This window comes from Geotrypetes seraphini, chromosome 3, assembly GCF_902459505.1.
Source record: "Geotrypetes seraphini chromosome 3, aGeoSer1.1, whole genome shotgun sequence".
Lineage (NCBI taxonomy): Eukaryota > Metazoa > Chordata > Amphibia > Gymnophiona > Dermophiidae > Geotrypetes > Geotrypetes seraphini.
In genome coordinates, this window is record NC_047086.1 from 284,414,279 (window position 1) to 284,430,206 (window position 15,928).

At 43.0% G+C, this 15,928-nt stretch overlaps 1 protein-coding gene across 4 annotated transcripts in view; it reads left to right on the forward strand.

Moving 5' to 3' along the window:
* The window catches only part of CCDC88A (coiled-coil domain containing 88A), a 612,058-nt gene that overhangs the window by 153,903 nt on the left and 442,227 nt on the right, over positions 1-15,928 (forward strand). For all 4 annotated transcript variants that reach the window (XM_033936818.1, XM_033936819.1, XM_033936822.1 and 1 more), the window contains one exon: positions 5,977-6,117. In XM_033936818.1, coding sequence (XP_033792709.1) covers positions 5,977-6,117 — 141 coding nt within the window. The remainder of the gene's footprint in view (positions 1-5,976; positions 6,118-15,928) is intronic.

Below are 15,928 nucleotides of genomic sequence, written 5' to 3' on the forward strand. Positions count from 1 at the left end.
AGAAATAGCAAAAGTAGGCTCATTCATCTTCTTTGTTAAATATAACATATGGAATGCTAATCTGGTATTATGAGATGAATGTCTTTGAGCAACGAATCCTGTTTGATGCATACCTATAATATGGGGGAGAGCATTAGCCAATCTTAACGCTAGTATTTTTGCTAATAATTTTCCATCTACATTTATTAAAGATATTGGTCTGTAATTTGAAACCAAAGTGGGATCTTTATTTGGCTTTGGCAAAACAATAGTTAAAGATTCTGCTATAGTGCCATTAATATAACCTTTATTAAGTTGGTATTGATAAAGATTTAATAAATAGGGTAATAGAAAATTTTGAAATGTTTTATAGAACTCCACCGTATATCCATCACCACCTGGAGCGGATCCAACTCTAAGGGATTTCAAAGCTGTTCCTAATTCTTTTAGTGATATTGGCTCTTCCAAACTTCGTTTTACATGTTCAGGAACTTTTGGACCCTCTAACATTTTCAAAAATTCTAAACCATCTTTTTCTTTATCTAAATAAGTCTCGGAAGAATAAAGAGATTTATAAAATTTTAGGAATTGTTTTAAAATAGGTTCAATTTGTGTAAATGTGGCACCATTTTCATCTTTAATGGCAATTATTTTTGATTTCCTTTTTTTCGCTTTAAGAAAATTTGCCAATATTCTTCCCGCCTTATTTGAGTTACCATAATACAATGCTTGTTGGGAAAATAAATCTTTCCTTATCAATTTTGATGAAATCTCATTATATTTGCCTTTGAGTTTTAACAATTCTTGTTGAATAGAATATTCCCATTTTTCTATAAGTTTTAATTCTAAAATTTTTATCTCTTTTTCTAAATTTAAAAATTGTATTTTAGTCTGTTTTTTAAGATAAGTCGAATAAGAAATTACTTGTCCTCTTATTGATGCTTTAAAAGCATCCCATAATATTTCTCTAGAGATCTCATCTTTATCATTTATTTGAAAATAATCTTTCATTTTTGTTTGAAGATTTTCACAAAATATTGGATCAGCAAGCAATGTATTATCAAACTTCCAGATAGGTCTATTAGTATTTTGGTCTACGATCTTAATTTCAATCCATACTCCACCATGATCTGATAAAATGATTGGATCAATGGCAGCCTGTGTCACCTGATGTGCCAGATGTTTTGAGATAAAAATATAATCTATTCTTGAAAAAGAATTATGAACATGAGAACAAAAAGAAAATTCCCGTCCATCAAAATGAAGTATTCGCCAAATATCTGTCAAATCACAAGATTGTACTAAATTATCTAATCCCATAGATTTCTTAAATCTACTTGGGTTTTTATCCAATAAAGGATCCATAACAGCATTGAAATCCCTAGCCACTATTAGATTCGAAGTAGCCAGTGGTAAAATCAGTTGTTGAAGAGTCTTAAAAAATTCATTTTGATTCGAATTAGGGGCGTATATATTAAACAACGTCATGGTAGTATTTCCCATGCTCATTTCTACATTAATCCATCTTCCATGAATATCTGTTGCCTTTAATTTAAATGAAGCTGAGCATTTTTTATTCACTAGAATAGCAGCACCCGCTTTCTTCCCTATTGCTGGTGAGAAAAAACAATGTTTGACCCAACCTCCTTCCAGTTTACTAGATTCAATATTTGAAAGATGGGTCTCTTGTATAAAGTATATATCCGCATCTTGCCTCTTTAAAAATAATAATGCTTTTTTCCTTTTTATCATATGATTCAGACCATTAACATTCAAAGATAGTATTTTAAGATTCATTTGTAATTTTAAAGTACAATTTTCTCAAAATTAAATAGTAAATGATTTTTTAAAATAAATTTTCCCAATATACTAAATATTTTATAATGTCCCCACCCCCACCCTCTCCCCTCCCTACATTATATATTTCCCTCCCTTTCCCTCCCAACCACCCCCAATTAAATACGAAAACTTGGATTTGCAGATTGAGGTTAGGTATAAAGAACTCCCACAAGCTATCATCAAATTTAACTAAAATTACTACTAGAATTTCCTCATTATCAAACCTTCCTGTCTCTTTATCCGGAATCGGAATCGGAGGAATCTATATAAATTCGAGGTCTCTCTTAAAATTATAAAAGTATCTTATATAGTTTGGATGATTCAAACCATAATAAAAATTATATATAAAAATATATTAAAATACAAAGCAATGTATTACAATGTATTTAAACATATTAAAACAGTATATGAAAATTAAATAATATATAATTGAAATATATATAGTTGAAAAGATGTTTCTCACCATTTAGATTCATACGCTTTAACTCTCTATTCGGTGATATAATTTAAGATCCTGTCTATAATAGAGCTAGGTGTGTTTTTTTTGTTTTGTTTTTTAATTTAAATAGGTGACTTCAGGAGAAAAGAAATATTCTAATAAATAACAGTACTACAGCTCTGAGGCATCAGAGTAATGTACTCTTGGACCAACAAATGTAAATAATTATATGAGAAATAGGTATGAAGCATAAGAGAAACCCTAAATTAAAAACAAGGATCTTGCCAGGAGAGTCTGTAGTTTAGAATTAGATCGCCCTGCATATATTCTTTCCTAATGTAGTTGGAACGCAATCTTCACCGGAAGTACCTCTAATAGGAAATCATACAATTTGACCAATCGTATTCTGTTTTTAAACACACCCTTACGTTTCTCAACGTGATTGAAGGACCATCTCCCTTCCCTTCTAAACTCCTCCTCCAACAAACTTCTAAACCAATCAACAATCTCTTTAGTCTCAGGTTTATAAAAAATCATTATTCGTCAACATCTCATTCGGATCTCTGTCGATTCCACGAACCCAAACGTAAGTTTATTATTCTTAAAAGTTCCAGAATTGAGTCATGAAGATCATTTAAGAGATATGTTTTTTCTTTTGCTTCTTATTAAGAATGTTCCAAGCTGTTCAAATTTTAGTTCCATCCTCGTGCGAATTTTTTTTTTTCCGTTGCAGTAAAAGTTTTGAATTTGTAACCGATGTTTTCCAATATATTCTATATCAAAAGTCAATAGTCAAAAGTCAGTAGTTATATTAGAATTTATATAAAGTTTATAATAATTGAAAGTACTCTTCGAATATATTTAAGATGTCATTGGCTGATCATATTGTTCGAGAAATTCCTGTAGTTTTTTGGGGTCTGAAAAATTTTGAGTTTTATTAGCAATAGTAACTTTCATTACCGCTGGGTAAAGGAGCCCAAACCTAGCCCCTAGGGTTCTTAATTGGGGTCTCAAGTCCAGGAATTGTTTTCTTCTTGATGCCGTTTCCTTCGCAAAATCAGGGACAATGTGTATTTTTGCATCCTGACATCTAAGGTTTTTATTCTCTTTGGCTAGTTGACAGATTTCTATTGCTTGTTGATGTCTTAGGAGTTTAAATATTAAAGTCCTTGGACCCGATTGAGAGTTTTTCCTTTGAGATGGTATCCTGTGTGCCCTTTCGATTTCTAATGTAGTCTTGAATTTTAATGGCAACACTTTAGGCAGAAATTGTTCCAAAAAAGCTATAGGATTGTTTTTTCCACCCCCTCCGGTATTCCGATAATTCTTAAATTGTTCCTTCTTTCACGGTTTCGGCTATCTTCAAGGTCTCTTTTAATTTCTGCCACCTCTTTCCATATTGTTTTACTGTGTCTCATATCCATATTTAGTTGCTCTGAATTGTCTTCTAAAATAGATATTCTATTTTCTGTCATATCCACTCTTTTAGTGAGGATTGCAGCATCTTCAATTGCCTTTTGTAATTTTTTATTACTCTCTAAAACAATTTCTTTAATTTGTCGCAATTCGTCCATAACGTGTTGTCTTTCTTCTGATGGCAACGGCACTTTAGAAGGCGTATTCGGCTCCGGTTTTGATCTTTTGTTGCTTCCTGTACCAGATCCACCAGCCCCCGAATCGCTTTTGTTTTGTTTACTAGAAGCCATATTCTGTTATAATTCGGTATTTTTTCCACTTAGAAGATTAATTATTATGTAGTATTTTCTATAAATAGAGCTTGTCTGCACGGAGCTAACTCCTCACCCAACCATCAGAGTTCGCGTCCAAGCCACGCCCCCCAAAAAAATTCAATCAGGTACATTTGGCACGATTTACCTTTTGTAAAGCCATGTTGCCTCGGATCCTGTAATCTATTAGATTCAAGGAAGTACACTATCCTTTCTTTCAGCAACACTTCTATTATTTTTCCAACAACTGAAGTGAGGCTCACCGGCCTGTAGTTTCCTGCTTCATCCCTGTGACCACTTTTGTGAATAGGGACCACATCCGCTCTCCTCCAAACCCCATTCCTGTCTCCAGAGATTTGTTGAACAAGTCTTTAATAAGACTCGCCAGAACCTCTCTGAGCTCCCTTAGTATCCTGGGATGGATCCCGTCTGGTCCCATCGCTTTGTCCATCACCTTCAGTTTTTCAAGTTGCTCATAAACACTCTCCTCCATGAACAGTGCAGAATCTACTTCATATTATATACAGGTACTTAATTTGAGTCTGGGTAATGGAGGGTAAAGTCTTTATCTGCCGTCATCTACTATGTTACTATGTTATTCATACTGTGTCTGGATTCTCATTTTGTTTGCTATTTGCCTATAACTGCTGTTCCAATCTGAAATGCTTTTAAAGAAATTTATAAATTATCATATTAACAAATACATGCACTTGTTGATGGATTTGAAAATGAATAAAGAATTTAAAAAAAAAACCAAAAACCAAATACAAATTTTCAAATAATGGTAGTTTTATATTGCAAACATTTTAAAATGTGTATAAATTGCTGAATGATCACATTTAAAAGTCTGCAGCTAACCCATGTTTAAAGATAATCTTATTACACTCAGCATATAAATGTAGGTAGTAACAACACATGTAAAATGTAAAATTTCACATTGAAATTCCAAGTGGTGCTGAGAAAACAGCAGAAAAAACCCCAAAAAAACAAAAAACCCCAATCTCCAGGGGGGTTACTTTTATTTTCCTCACCATGTGTGTAACCCATTATTAGCCACCTTATATTTACATACCCGTAATTACCCTAGCCATAGACCTGGTGTCAATGAGGTAGTGTGAATGCAGCAGGAACATATATAACCTATAATATTCTGTATGTTACACATGTGAGTAGGAACCCCGCCTTCCATTAATGTGCTATGCTACTTATGAACACTTTTCTAGAATAGCACTTAGGTACTCTGCTGGAACTTCTACAAGTGAGTGTGCACTTAAGTGCTAGGGGCAGGTAAATTTGGATGCCCAGTTTTGGAATTCACATGTAATGTATAGCTAAGCATTTTAAATTAGGATTGCTTTTTTGCAGGCCAAAATTAAACCAGCTAGTTGTAAACTTCCGGTATCTTTTGCTCCATTTAACTCTACCCTGGGAACTATAGTTCTGTGACAGTTGGGTTTTTGTTGACACTAGCTGGATAATACCACTGAAAATCCACAAATAAAGGACTAATGTGTTTATTTTTGACCACTAAATATATGTCAGTTTGTATATCACAGTGTATTGCAAATTTTGTGCTACGGCAGATTCCAGGTGTGCTGTGAGACAGCGGCAAGAAGAAGAGGCGCTGGCTGACTGCTGCATGCTTCTTGCAGTGAGAGGCAGTCAGCTGGTGCCGACGACTCTCCTCCTCACCGGCATCTCTCCTCCTCTCCCCATGTTGACATCCATGCACTTCCTGATGCCTTCCGACCATGGCACCAGGTTTAGTGTGCCGCGGTGCCCAAATGTTTGCGGGGCACTGATATATCAGGTCTATTCATCTTTATACTATGTACAGTATGCTACTGCTTTAAGCATGCTAAGAAAAATGTCATAAAATGAGGTGTAGTATTCATTTTATGTAGAGAATAGTTGTTGTTTTTCTACATTTATTCTTGTTTCCTTGTCAAAATTTAATGATGTACTTAATGTTGATCACTTTGCTTTCTAAAGGTAACTCATAATCAGGAAAATGTGCTTGACCTGCAATTATTGGATGCTGCAGAATTGTCATCAGAGGATCTTGAGTCGCTTTTGAGAAATACAGTATTCCATTTAAAAAGACTTGTAGATGAGAGAGATGAACACAGAGAGGTATGAACTCATTTCAGAATTTGTTGCAGTCAAATCTTATTTATTTATTTTATATTTATATACTGGCTATAACTAGATGGTTTACATATGAACATATATAAAAAGAAAACAATAACAAATGAAAAGCTATGGGGCTCATAATCGAAAGAGAAAAACATCCAAAAACCGGCCTAAGTCGGCACTTGGACAAACATTTCTCAAAAACGTCCAAGTGCCAATAATAAAAACGGGATTTGGACGTATTTCTAAACGACCTAGGCCACAGTTCTTCAACCGCCGGTCCGCGGACCGGTGTCGGTCCGCAGGAAATTTTTGCCGGTCTGCGCAGGGCCGGCAAGATTGACTCACTTCAACTTCCTGCCGGTCCGCGCAGGGCCGGCAAGATCAACATGTGAAGCGTGCGCTGGGCCGGAGAGATCTTGGGGAGCCTCCGACAGTGGCTTTCTCCCCTCTCTGCAGCTCTCCTTTACTTCCCAGCGCAGCGATTCACGAAGGCAGCCTCGGGGCTTTTGCTGAGTCGCGGCTGCCTCTGATGATGCAACTTCCTCTTTCCTCAGAGGCGGCGCGACCCAACAAAGGATCCGAGGCTGCCTTCGTGAATCGCTGCACTGGGAAGTAAGAAGAGCTGCTGGGAGGGGAGAAAACCACTATCAGATTACAGTGTTCCCTCTAAGGTGAGCGCATGAGCGATCGCTCACTATTTTCAGTGGCGTCGCTCATGCTTCTTCTGGTGTCGCTCACTCGAGCGGAGGTGAGAGGAAGCGGCGGCGGTGGCGGTCTGCCCTGATCGCCTAAGATGCAGCAGCGGCGGCTCCTTTCATGATCCCCGTAATCAGTGGCGTATTAAGTGGGGGGCGGTCCGCCCCTTGTTCTCATTGGTGTAACGCCGGCCCTGCAGCTCCGGACTTCCCCACACCTGCCCCCCCTTCGGATCGCTATTATTTTAAATGTTATAGCGGCGGCGCTGTATCCATCAGTGGAGACGTCTAACCTCGGCCTGCCCCGGAACTCTTACTGCAACAGTGACTTCCTGTTCCTGCCTAGACGGGCGGCTGCTGCAGTAAGAGTTCAGGCCGAGGTTAGACGTCTCCACTGATGGATACAGCGCCGCCGCTATAACATTTAAAATAATAGCGATCCGGAAGGGGGGGGGAGTCCGGAGCTGCAGGGCCGGCGTTAGAGGGAGTAAGAGCTGATGGTGCCGCAGGGTCCTGCGGGGGGAGGGAGGAAGGAAAAAGAGGAACCGAAGCATGGCAATTTTGGGAGAGCAGGTGTGGGGAAGTCCAGAGCTGCAGGGGAGAGTGTTGCGGTACCCAGCTGGAGGGAGAAGGAAGATGAGGGAGGGAATGAAAGGAGATGCCAGGGCTTGGAGGGAAGGAGGAAGGTATGCCAGACTAAGGGAAAAGGAAGGGGGAGATGTGAGAGCATGGAGGGGGAGCGAAAGATGGAAGAAAAGGAAAGGAGATAGATGCCAGAGAATCAGGGAAGGGAAGATACCAGACTATGGGGTGCAAAGGAAAGAAAGGAGAAGAGAGAGATGCCAGAGCATAGGGGATGGGGTGGTGACAGAGAAAAAAATGGAGAGGTGGCAGAGCTGGCTGGCTTTGGGGGTGGGCAAAATCTGGAAGACAGTGGGGGGACATAAGAAAGAGACAGAGAGGGCAGACGCTGGAAGGAAGAGAGTGAAAAGAAGATTGAAAGCAGAAACTAGAGACGACAAAAGGTAGAAAAAAATAATTTTATTTCTATTTTGTGATTAGAATATATCAGATTTGAAATATATATCCTGCTAGAGCTGGTGTTAGACATAACTGGGGACTGCAAAGCCCAGGCAGTGCTTCTTTAGCTTCCAGCTGGCTTATGGCGCTCTCTGACCAGGGGGCAGTTGCCCTAGTTGCACTCCCCTAAAACTATTCCTGTCATGTGTGACTGCAGTATTCTGTTAGCATGATATTTCTGTGTAGCATTCTGTAATAATTTGGCTTGTTCAGTTTTCTTGATAGTAGAGGGGATATATGTGAAGGGGAGGGGAGACAGGGGTTTTGTTGATCTTGCTCTGAATTATTTGTATTTGTAAAATGACAATTGTACAGAATATTGCTTCTTTTTATACTTTAATAAAATACATTCAATATAAAATCATAACTGAGGCTTGTGTGGATGGGATCAGATGATTTGTGGGGACCGACTCGCGGAGATGGGGCGGAAACGGGGTTTTTAAATTTTAGTCCTAGTAGTTTGCCGGTCCACAAAATAATTCTTTTTTTTCTGCCGGTCCACGGGTGTAAAAAGGTTGAAGAACACTGACCTAGGCCTTCATAGTGCCGCTGAATGACCAAAGCTAAACGGGGCATTTCAGGAAGCGTGTCGAGGGCGGGAGTTGGGTGGGACATGGGCTGGCTTAGACTTGTTGTAACCAAAAGTTTTACAACAGAGCCTAGACGGAACTTGGATATTGTGACTTAGACCATGTAAAACATGGTCTAAGTCACAAAAACCCACCTAAAGTCACCAGGTGAGCACTGCAAACACATAAAACAGACCCCCACACACTACCCCAGTGATCACCAACCCCCCACCCCATAAAAATTTTAATCATAACTTTAAAATTCAGCCTCCAGACCATCATCACCTGGCCGCCTAGCATAGGAAAGCCTAGTCATCCAGCCCAGAGGCAGCTTAAGTCGTCTTGGGGGTGAGTTAGGGACTCATGGAGAGGAGGACCCTTGTCCATAAGCCCCTGTAATCACTGCATTGATACTTAAACATGTGCACTCCTCTATACACCCCCCAAAACTCTTTTGTACTGTCATATAAGTGGCTCCTGCAGCCATAAGGGCTATTGGGGTGGTAGATAAGTGGGTCTAGGGGATTGTGGAGGTGGTTTGGGGGGCTCACCCCCCAAAACTATAAGGGAGCTGTAGGGAGGAGAAGATATGGCACCCTTTTTGTGAAGTTCACAGCAGTGCCCTGAAAGGTACTCCACTGTTTAGTTGACATGTCTGGGTGTGCAGTCCATCACTTTGCAGACCCACCCCTTCCACATCCAACAGGGCTTATTCTAGGTGTTTTGGACTTGGACGGAAAGTTGGACCAAAATGTGGTATAAAAATGGACGATTTAGTGGCTTGGACGATCAGATCGGTAGGACGTATAATTAGACGATTTTCGAAACGAAAAAAAAGTTGAACGTATCTTTCGAAAATGTGTCTTAAGCTCTTATTAACTTTGGACGACTTGCGAGATGGACATAAACGGACTAGATGTCCCTTTTGATTATGCCCCTCTATAACATATTCCCCCAGATTAACCTATCACTTGAACAGGGTAAAAGTTGCCTTACAAAAATGCTGATACAAGAAAATGCGTTTTCAGTAATTTCTTCAACTTCGTCTTATCAGCACACAAATGCAGTTGACCCAACAATACAATCCACATTTTCTTCTAATACTTTCAGTGGAAAAAGTGTCTAATACAGTATTTAACTTCAACATCAGGTTTCGTAGAAATAATTTTCTATCTGTTAACCAATTCCCAACCTAGAACAGAGCATTGCATTCTATCCTTTGATTGATTCCCAGAAGTCTCTCATGAGGGACTTTGACAAAAGTGTTAAGAAAATATAGATAAACCGCATCAGCGATCTCACTTTTATCACACAATTCTTTCACAATGATTTTTACTTCAAATTAAGTTAGAATTTCATATTTACATAATGCAGAGATCTGACTTGTAACCATATAATTGAGGATGGAACCTTGCCAAGAGGCACTAAAATTACAATGATTTAACTGGAGCTAATAAAAATCTTTATACTATACCATAGTTTCTTATAGCCTGCAATTTTCTACAAGGATTCATTGCAGCTTAACGTTGGGATCAGTTAGAACAGGGGTGCCCACACTTTTTGGGTTTGGGAGCTACTTTTAAAATGACCAAGTCAAAATGATCTACCAACAATAAAAATTTAAAAAACACAAAGCACACTGTATGCAGAGAAAATGTTAATTAACATATATATTCCGTGGGTTTTCAAAGAGGTCAAGGCAGATGACTTTATGCAATGTCACCTCAGGAACAACTAGACAAAAATAGACAAATATACCCCTTCCCTTTTTACTAAATCATAATAGCGGTTTTTAGCACAGGGAGATGCGCTGAATGCCCTACGCTGCTCTCGATACTCATAGGCTCCCTGCGCTAAAAACTGCTATTGCGGTTTAGTAAAAGGGGACCATAGAGCAAAATATAGACAGCAGATATAAATTCTTAAAGCAGACACATTTTGATCACTAAACTGAAAATAAAATCATTTTTCCTACCTTTTTGTCTGGTGATTTCATGAGTCTCTGTTTGCACTTCCTTCTTCTGACTATAAATCCAATATTTTTTTCTTTCTGCCCCTCCCCTTTTCTTTCTGTCTCTCTTTCTTTCTGTATCCCCCTGCCCTCCCCAAGTCATCGCGCCAATTTCTCCACTTCCCCGATTCTTTCCTACCCCCTAAGCCACCATGCCGATTTCTCCCTGCTTCCATGAGCCAGACCAGGAATGTACAAGCGCCGGACTCACAAGACTTCACCTCTGACGTCAGAATTGACGTCGGAGGTGAAGTCTTGTGAGTCCGGCGCTTCTACGCGCCTGGCCTGGCTCAGGGAGGCAGGAAGAAAAAGATTGCCAAGGCAACGCGATCGACTCACATTGCCTTTGCGATCTACTGGTCGATCGCGCTCGACCATTTGGGCACCCCTGCTGTTATGGTATCCTGTCTGACCTGAGGAAAGGGGTTTAGTCCCCCTAAAAATGCCTTATTTCCATTTCCTATTTATAAACTTTAATCAGTAGATACAATACTACTTGATTCTACGTAAAGCAACAAAAAAAATTTTTCTACCTTTTGTCGTTTCTGCTTTAATCATCTTGTCTTCACTCTTCTTTCTTGCCAGCATCTGTCCGCTCTGTCTTCCTTGCAGCATCTGCCCCTTCCATCCACTGTCCGCGCTCTCCTCGTTCCATATGGCATCTTCCCTCTTTTTATGCTCCTTCAATACCCTTCTTTTCTCCTTTGTACATGATTGATTTCAGCTCTGCCACCTCTCCATTTTTCTCTCTCTCTGTCAACACCCCGTCCCCTATGCTCTGGCAACTTCCTTCCTTCCTTCCTTCCTTCCCTTCCCTTCCCTTCCCTTCCCTTTCCTTTCCTCCTTTCCTTCCTTTCCTCCTTTCCTCCTTTCCTTCCTTTCCTCCTTTCCTCCTTTCCTTCCTTTCCTCCTTCCTTCCTTTCCTCCTTCCTTCCCCTCTCTGCTCCCTTTCCTCCTTCTGTCACCCAAGGCCTGGCGTCATGAACTTCTTTAGGCAGCAGCATTCATAATTTGCTGCTGTTGCCAGCTTTGGCCCTTCTTCTCTGTCGGGTCCTGCCTTCATAGAAACAGAAGTAGGTAGGACCCGGCGGAGAGGAAGGCCTGAAGTTGGCAACAGCAGTGATTTGTAAATGTTGTTGCAAGCCGAAGAAGTTCATGACGCCAGGCCGAGCACCCGGGGCAGACTGCTACTCTCCCCCCCCCCACGACCCTCCTATCTCTCCCTCCCTCCCATCATGAGACTCTAAACAGCACTGCTCTACTCTAAACAGGCTGCTTCAGGGCTTTCTCCTGCCGTGATTCCCTCTGGCACGTCACTGATGAGGGAAGGAGGGAGAGATAGGAGGGTCGGATCGGGTTTGGGGGGCACCCAGAATGATGATAAGGCTGCTGCTGCTACCAGCGAATCCAGCAAGGGTGAGGCCCCAAACACAGCACTGGCGGCCCCCCCTGACCATTTCAGGCCCTAGGCCTGTGCCTATTGGGCCTATCCTTTAATCCGGCCCTGCTTCCCCCCCCCATATGCCCTGACATCTCTCTCTTCCACTCCATGGTATGGTATCTCCTTTCCCTCCCTCCCATGGTCTTTGCATCTCTTTCTTCCTTTTCCTTATCTTCCTTTTCCCTCCTTTCCTCTCTCTCCCCAATTGGGTGCAGCAGCATTTCTCTTCCCCTCCCCCCATTGGGTACAGCAGTATCATCAGCATTTCTCTTTCCGCCCCCCAATTTGGTACAGCAGAAACAGCATTTCTCTTCACCCTCCCCCCTAATTGGGTACAGCAGCATGACTCTTCCCCCTCCCCCTATTGGGTACAGCATCATCATCATCAGCATTTCTCTTAACCCCCCCCAATTGGGTACAGCAGAAGCACCAGCATTTCTCCTCCCATTCACCCCCCCACCCCCGTCTCACACACCCGGCAGATTCGCTACAGACAAAGGCAAGTTGCAAGTTTCCCTTCGTTGCTGACCTATCTCCCAAAGGTCAGCGACAGAGGGAAGCTTACAACTTGCTGCTCTTGGCAACGAGAAAGGCCCGAAGTAAGCAAGAGCAAGTAAGCTTCCCTCCGTGGCTGGCCTATCTCCCGCATGCTCCAGGGCTCTAATGGTCCGTGCCGGCTTCTCTTCCCTACCCCCCCCCCCCCGAACTAACTTCCGGTTTCGGAGGGAAGCCGGGTTCGAGTCGCTTGCTGGGTTTGGTTTTGTTTAAAATCCGGCGGGAGTTTTTCGGCGGCTCTTCAGGCTGCGCGTTAAGCAGTGGTGGCAGCAGGATTCGGCACATGACAGCCGGGCGGAAGTCTAAATTTGCTGGCCGGAGCGCCCGGCTGAAAAGCGCTGGGGAGAACACTGCATATGCTTGTATCTAACTAGAGTTACCCAGAATCATACGAAAAGCAGGCGCTTTTGTAGAAAAACTCCTCAAAATACTACACCATCATATCCTGACGTCCATTCCATTACTGTCCCATAGATATTGCCCCCTACTGGCCATGACCCACTGTTCCTCAGGATGCAACTCAAATGTTCTGCTACCCGAACTTTAATTTTACGTTTTGTGTGTCCAATATAGTATAATCCACAAGGGCATATGATGCAGTATATAACTGCTTTTGTATTGCCCATAATATTAAAGTTTTTTCCTGTTTTAGGTATTATTAAAGATTGAGCTTGATATACATTTATGCAATATTTGCATTGACCACATGCTTGATGTCCCCTAATTTCCTCATTATTATTTTGTATACTGCTTATGAATTTACTATTATTTAGCATCTCGCCTATGTTTTTCCCCCGTGTATATGCAAATTTAGGGTATTCCTGAAATTGAGGGAATACTGATAGAATTGGCCAATATTTTTGAATAATCTTACTTAATACTCTTGATTGTTTAGAATAAGATAGTACACATACCATGGCATTGTGCTGAACTTGATGTTTATTCATCGTGTACCATTCAGGATGATTGTTAGCTGCTCTTTTATATGCCGTTTTAACTACTGTCTTCGGGTATCCTCTTTGAAGGAACTTATTACTCATTATACGTGCTTGGTTTTCTGAGTAGAACAAAGTCTTTTAATTCTCAGGAATTAACCTGTAGGGATATTATTACGTAGTGGATGATAACTCGAGTAATGTAGTAGTGTATTTCTATCTGACGTTTTACGATACACAGTTGTTTCAAATGTAGCTTTATTTTTGATTATATTAATATCCAGAAAGGATATTTTGTATTTCTGAAATGAATAAGTGAATTGTATATTCTTATCAAAAGTGTTCATCTCCATCAGAAATGCCTGTAGATTTTCTTGTGTACCTTCCCAAAAGAAGAGAACATCATCTATGAACCTTTTCCATAATCTGACTTGATGATAATATATGGATTTATAGATATAGTTATCCCAGGACAAGCAGGCATGATATTCTCACATGTGGGGGTGATGTCATCTACGGAGCCCCGATGCGGAAGCATTTTCAAGCAAACTTGATTGAAGATTTAAGTTTGCTCTGCTGCTCCACGCATGCGTGCCTTCCTGCTCCACTAGGGGGTGCATCCCCTCGTGGTCTCCAGTTCAAAATTTTCCGCTGAGCCTAGAAGTCGTGTTTTTTCAGGCTCTGCCCCAACTGCCTTCTAGCACCGTGATTTTTCTTGTTTTTCATCGTTTAAGTCGCTGTGCGCGAAATTTTTTCTTCTTCAACTTGATTCCTGCTTCGTTTGACCGACCCAGAGGCTTCCGGGTCCCCCTGGTCGCGTGGCTACTCGAGCCGCGGCCACTTTCGATTCTATGTCCCGGCCTTTGACCGGCTTTAAAAAGTGCACCCGGTGCGAGCGGCTTCTTTCCATCACAGACCCGCATCGCCGGTGCATCCTCTGCCTGGGGGCCGCTCATCCAACCGACTCCTGTCCCCAGTGCGCTACTTTCCAGAACCGGGCCCTCCGTCGAAGGAAAGCCCACATGGCGGATCTTTTCGCCCCAGACCAACCTTCTACCTCGGCCTCGAGGTCGGCCCCGGCCTCGGCCCCAGCCTTGACCTCGGCCCCGAATACCTCGGCATCGCCTCGAGACTCGACTCCGAAGTCCTCGGAACAACAGAAAGCCTAGGCTCCGGGTAAGTCCCCTCTTCAGGTTCTGTACCAGCGAAGAAACCAACCTCGGGGACACCGGCGACGCATGGCGGAAGTCCCATGCTTATAGCCCCGATGAAGCCCTCCAAGCCTTCGGGCCGTGCCTCCACCACACGGGAATACTCTGATACGAGGTCGCCCCCGGTGGAGTGCACCGAGGCAGGGGACATGCCTTCGATGCTGTCCGTGCCCGTCTTCCAGGACTTACTCCGAGCAATGATCTCGTCGGAGCTGTCCGTTGCAATGGCCCATCTACAACCGGCCTCTGCCTCGACCTCGACCCCGCATGTGCCAGACCAGCCTGAGCCTCGCGTCAAGCCACCTCGGGGAAAAGTGCGCAAACTTCGCCGCATCTCATCCTCCTCGGACTCCTCGCCGAGGCACCCGAGGCGCTCTCCCTCCACAGACCGCCACAGGGCAAAACGTCAGGCTGAACCAACAGAAACCTCGAACCGCCGTACCTCTAAGAAGGCCCGGGGTTCCCCCACTCTACGAGGCCGTTCACCTACACCTCGTACGGGACCGCTTAAGGTGGCAGAGTTATCACTCTCCAACCCACGCATCCTCCGAACTCCCCCTCGGACCGGGGCTCCGATCCGAGGTTTCGGGCTTTCACCAAGGGAGTCCGGGTCGAGGTCACCGACTCGACATTGATCGGTACCCCGAACCCCGGCATCGTCTCCGAGGGGCTCCTCGAGACGTCGGAGATCCACGACCCCGGAACACTTTCACAGTACTTCCCCGGTCTCGGAGCTTGGATCGGAACAGGAACCTCGCTACTCGAGGGAAGCCTCCCCTTCCTTCTCCACCCGACGGAGGTCTTGTTCACCGACCCCCCACGGGGCCTCGGGAACATCCTGACCATCCTTCTCACGCTTTGTCCAGGACATGGGCCACGCTTTGAATTTAGTCCTCCAGTCCGACTCCAGATACTCTAAAGAGTACCTAGCGGAACTGGATATGCCATCACTACCCAGAGAGTCCCTTCGCTTACCGCCTAACCCGATACTCCAACAGGCTCTCTTCAGGAACCTGGAGACTCCCTATATGGTCACAGCCGTGCCCTCCAAAATGGAGGCCAAGTACCGTACAGTACCCTTTCCGGGATTTGAACAACCATAGCTCTCCCACCAGTCGCTGTTAGTAGAATCCTACTTAAAAAAGGCTCACCCCTCCCGGGTCTCAGCGGCGGTCCCCCCAGGCCGAACCCTAGACAAGTTCGGCAGGAGACTATATCAAAATGTGATGATGGCCTCTAGGGTGCAAAGCTACACTTTCACCTTCACATCCTACCTCAAACATCTCATTGGACTACTGAGAGCCTTTGAGA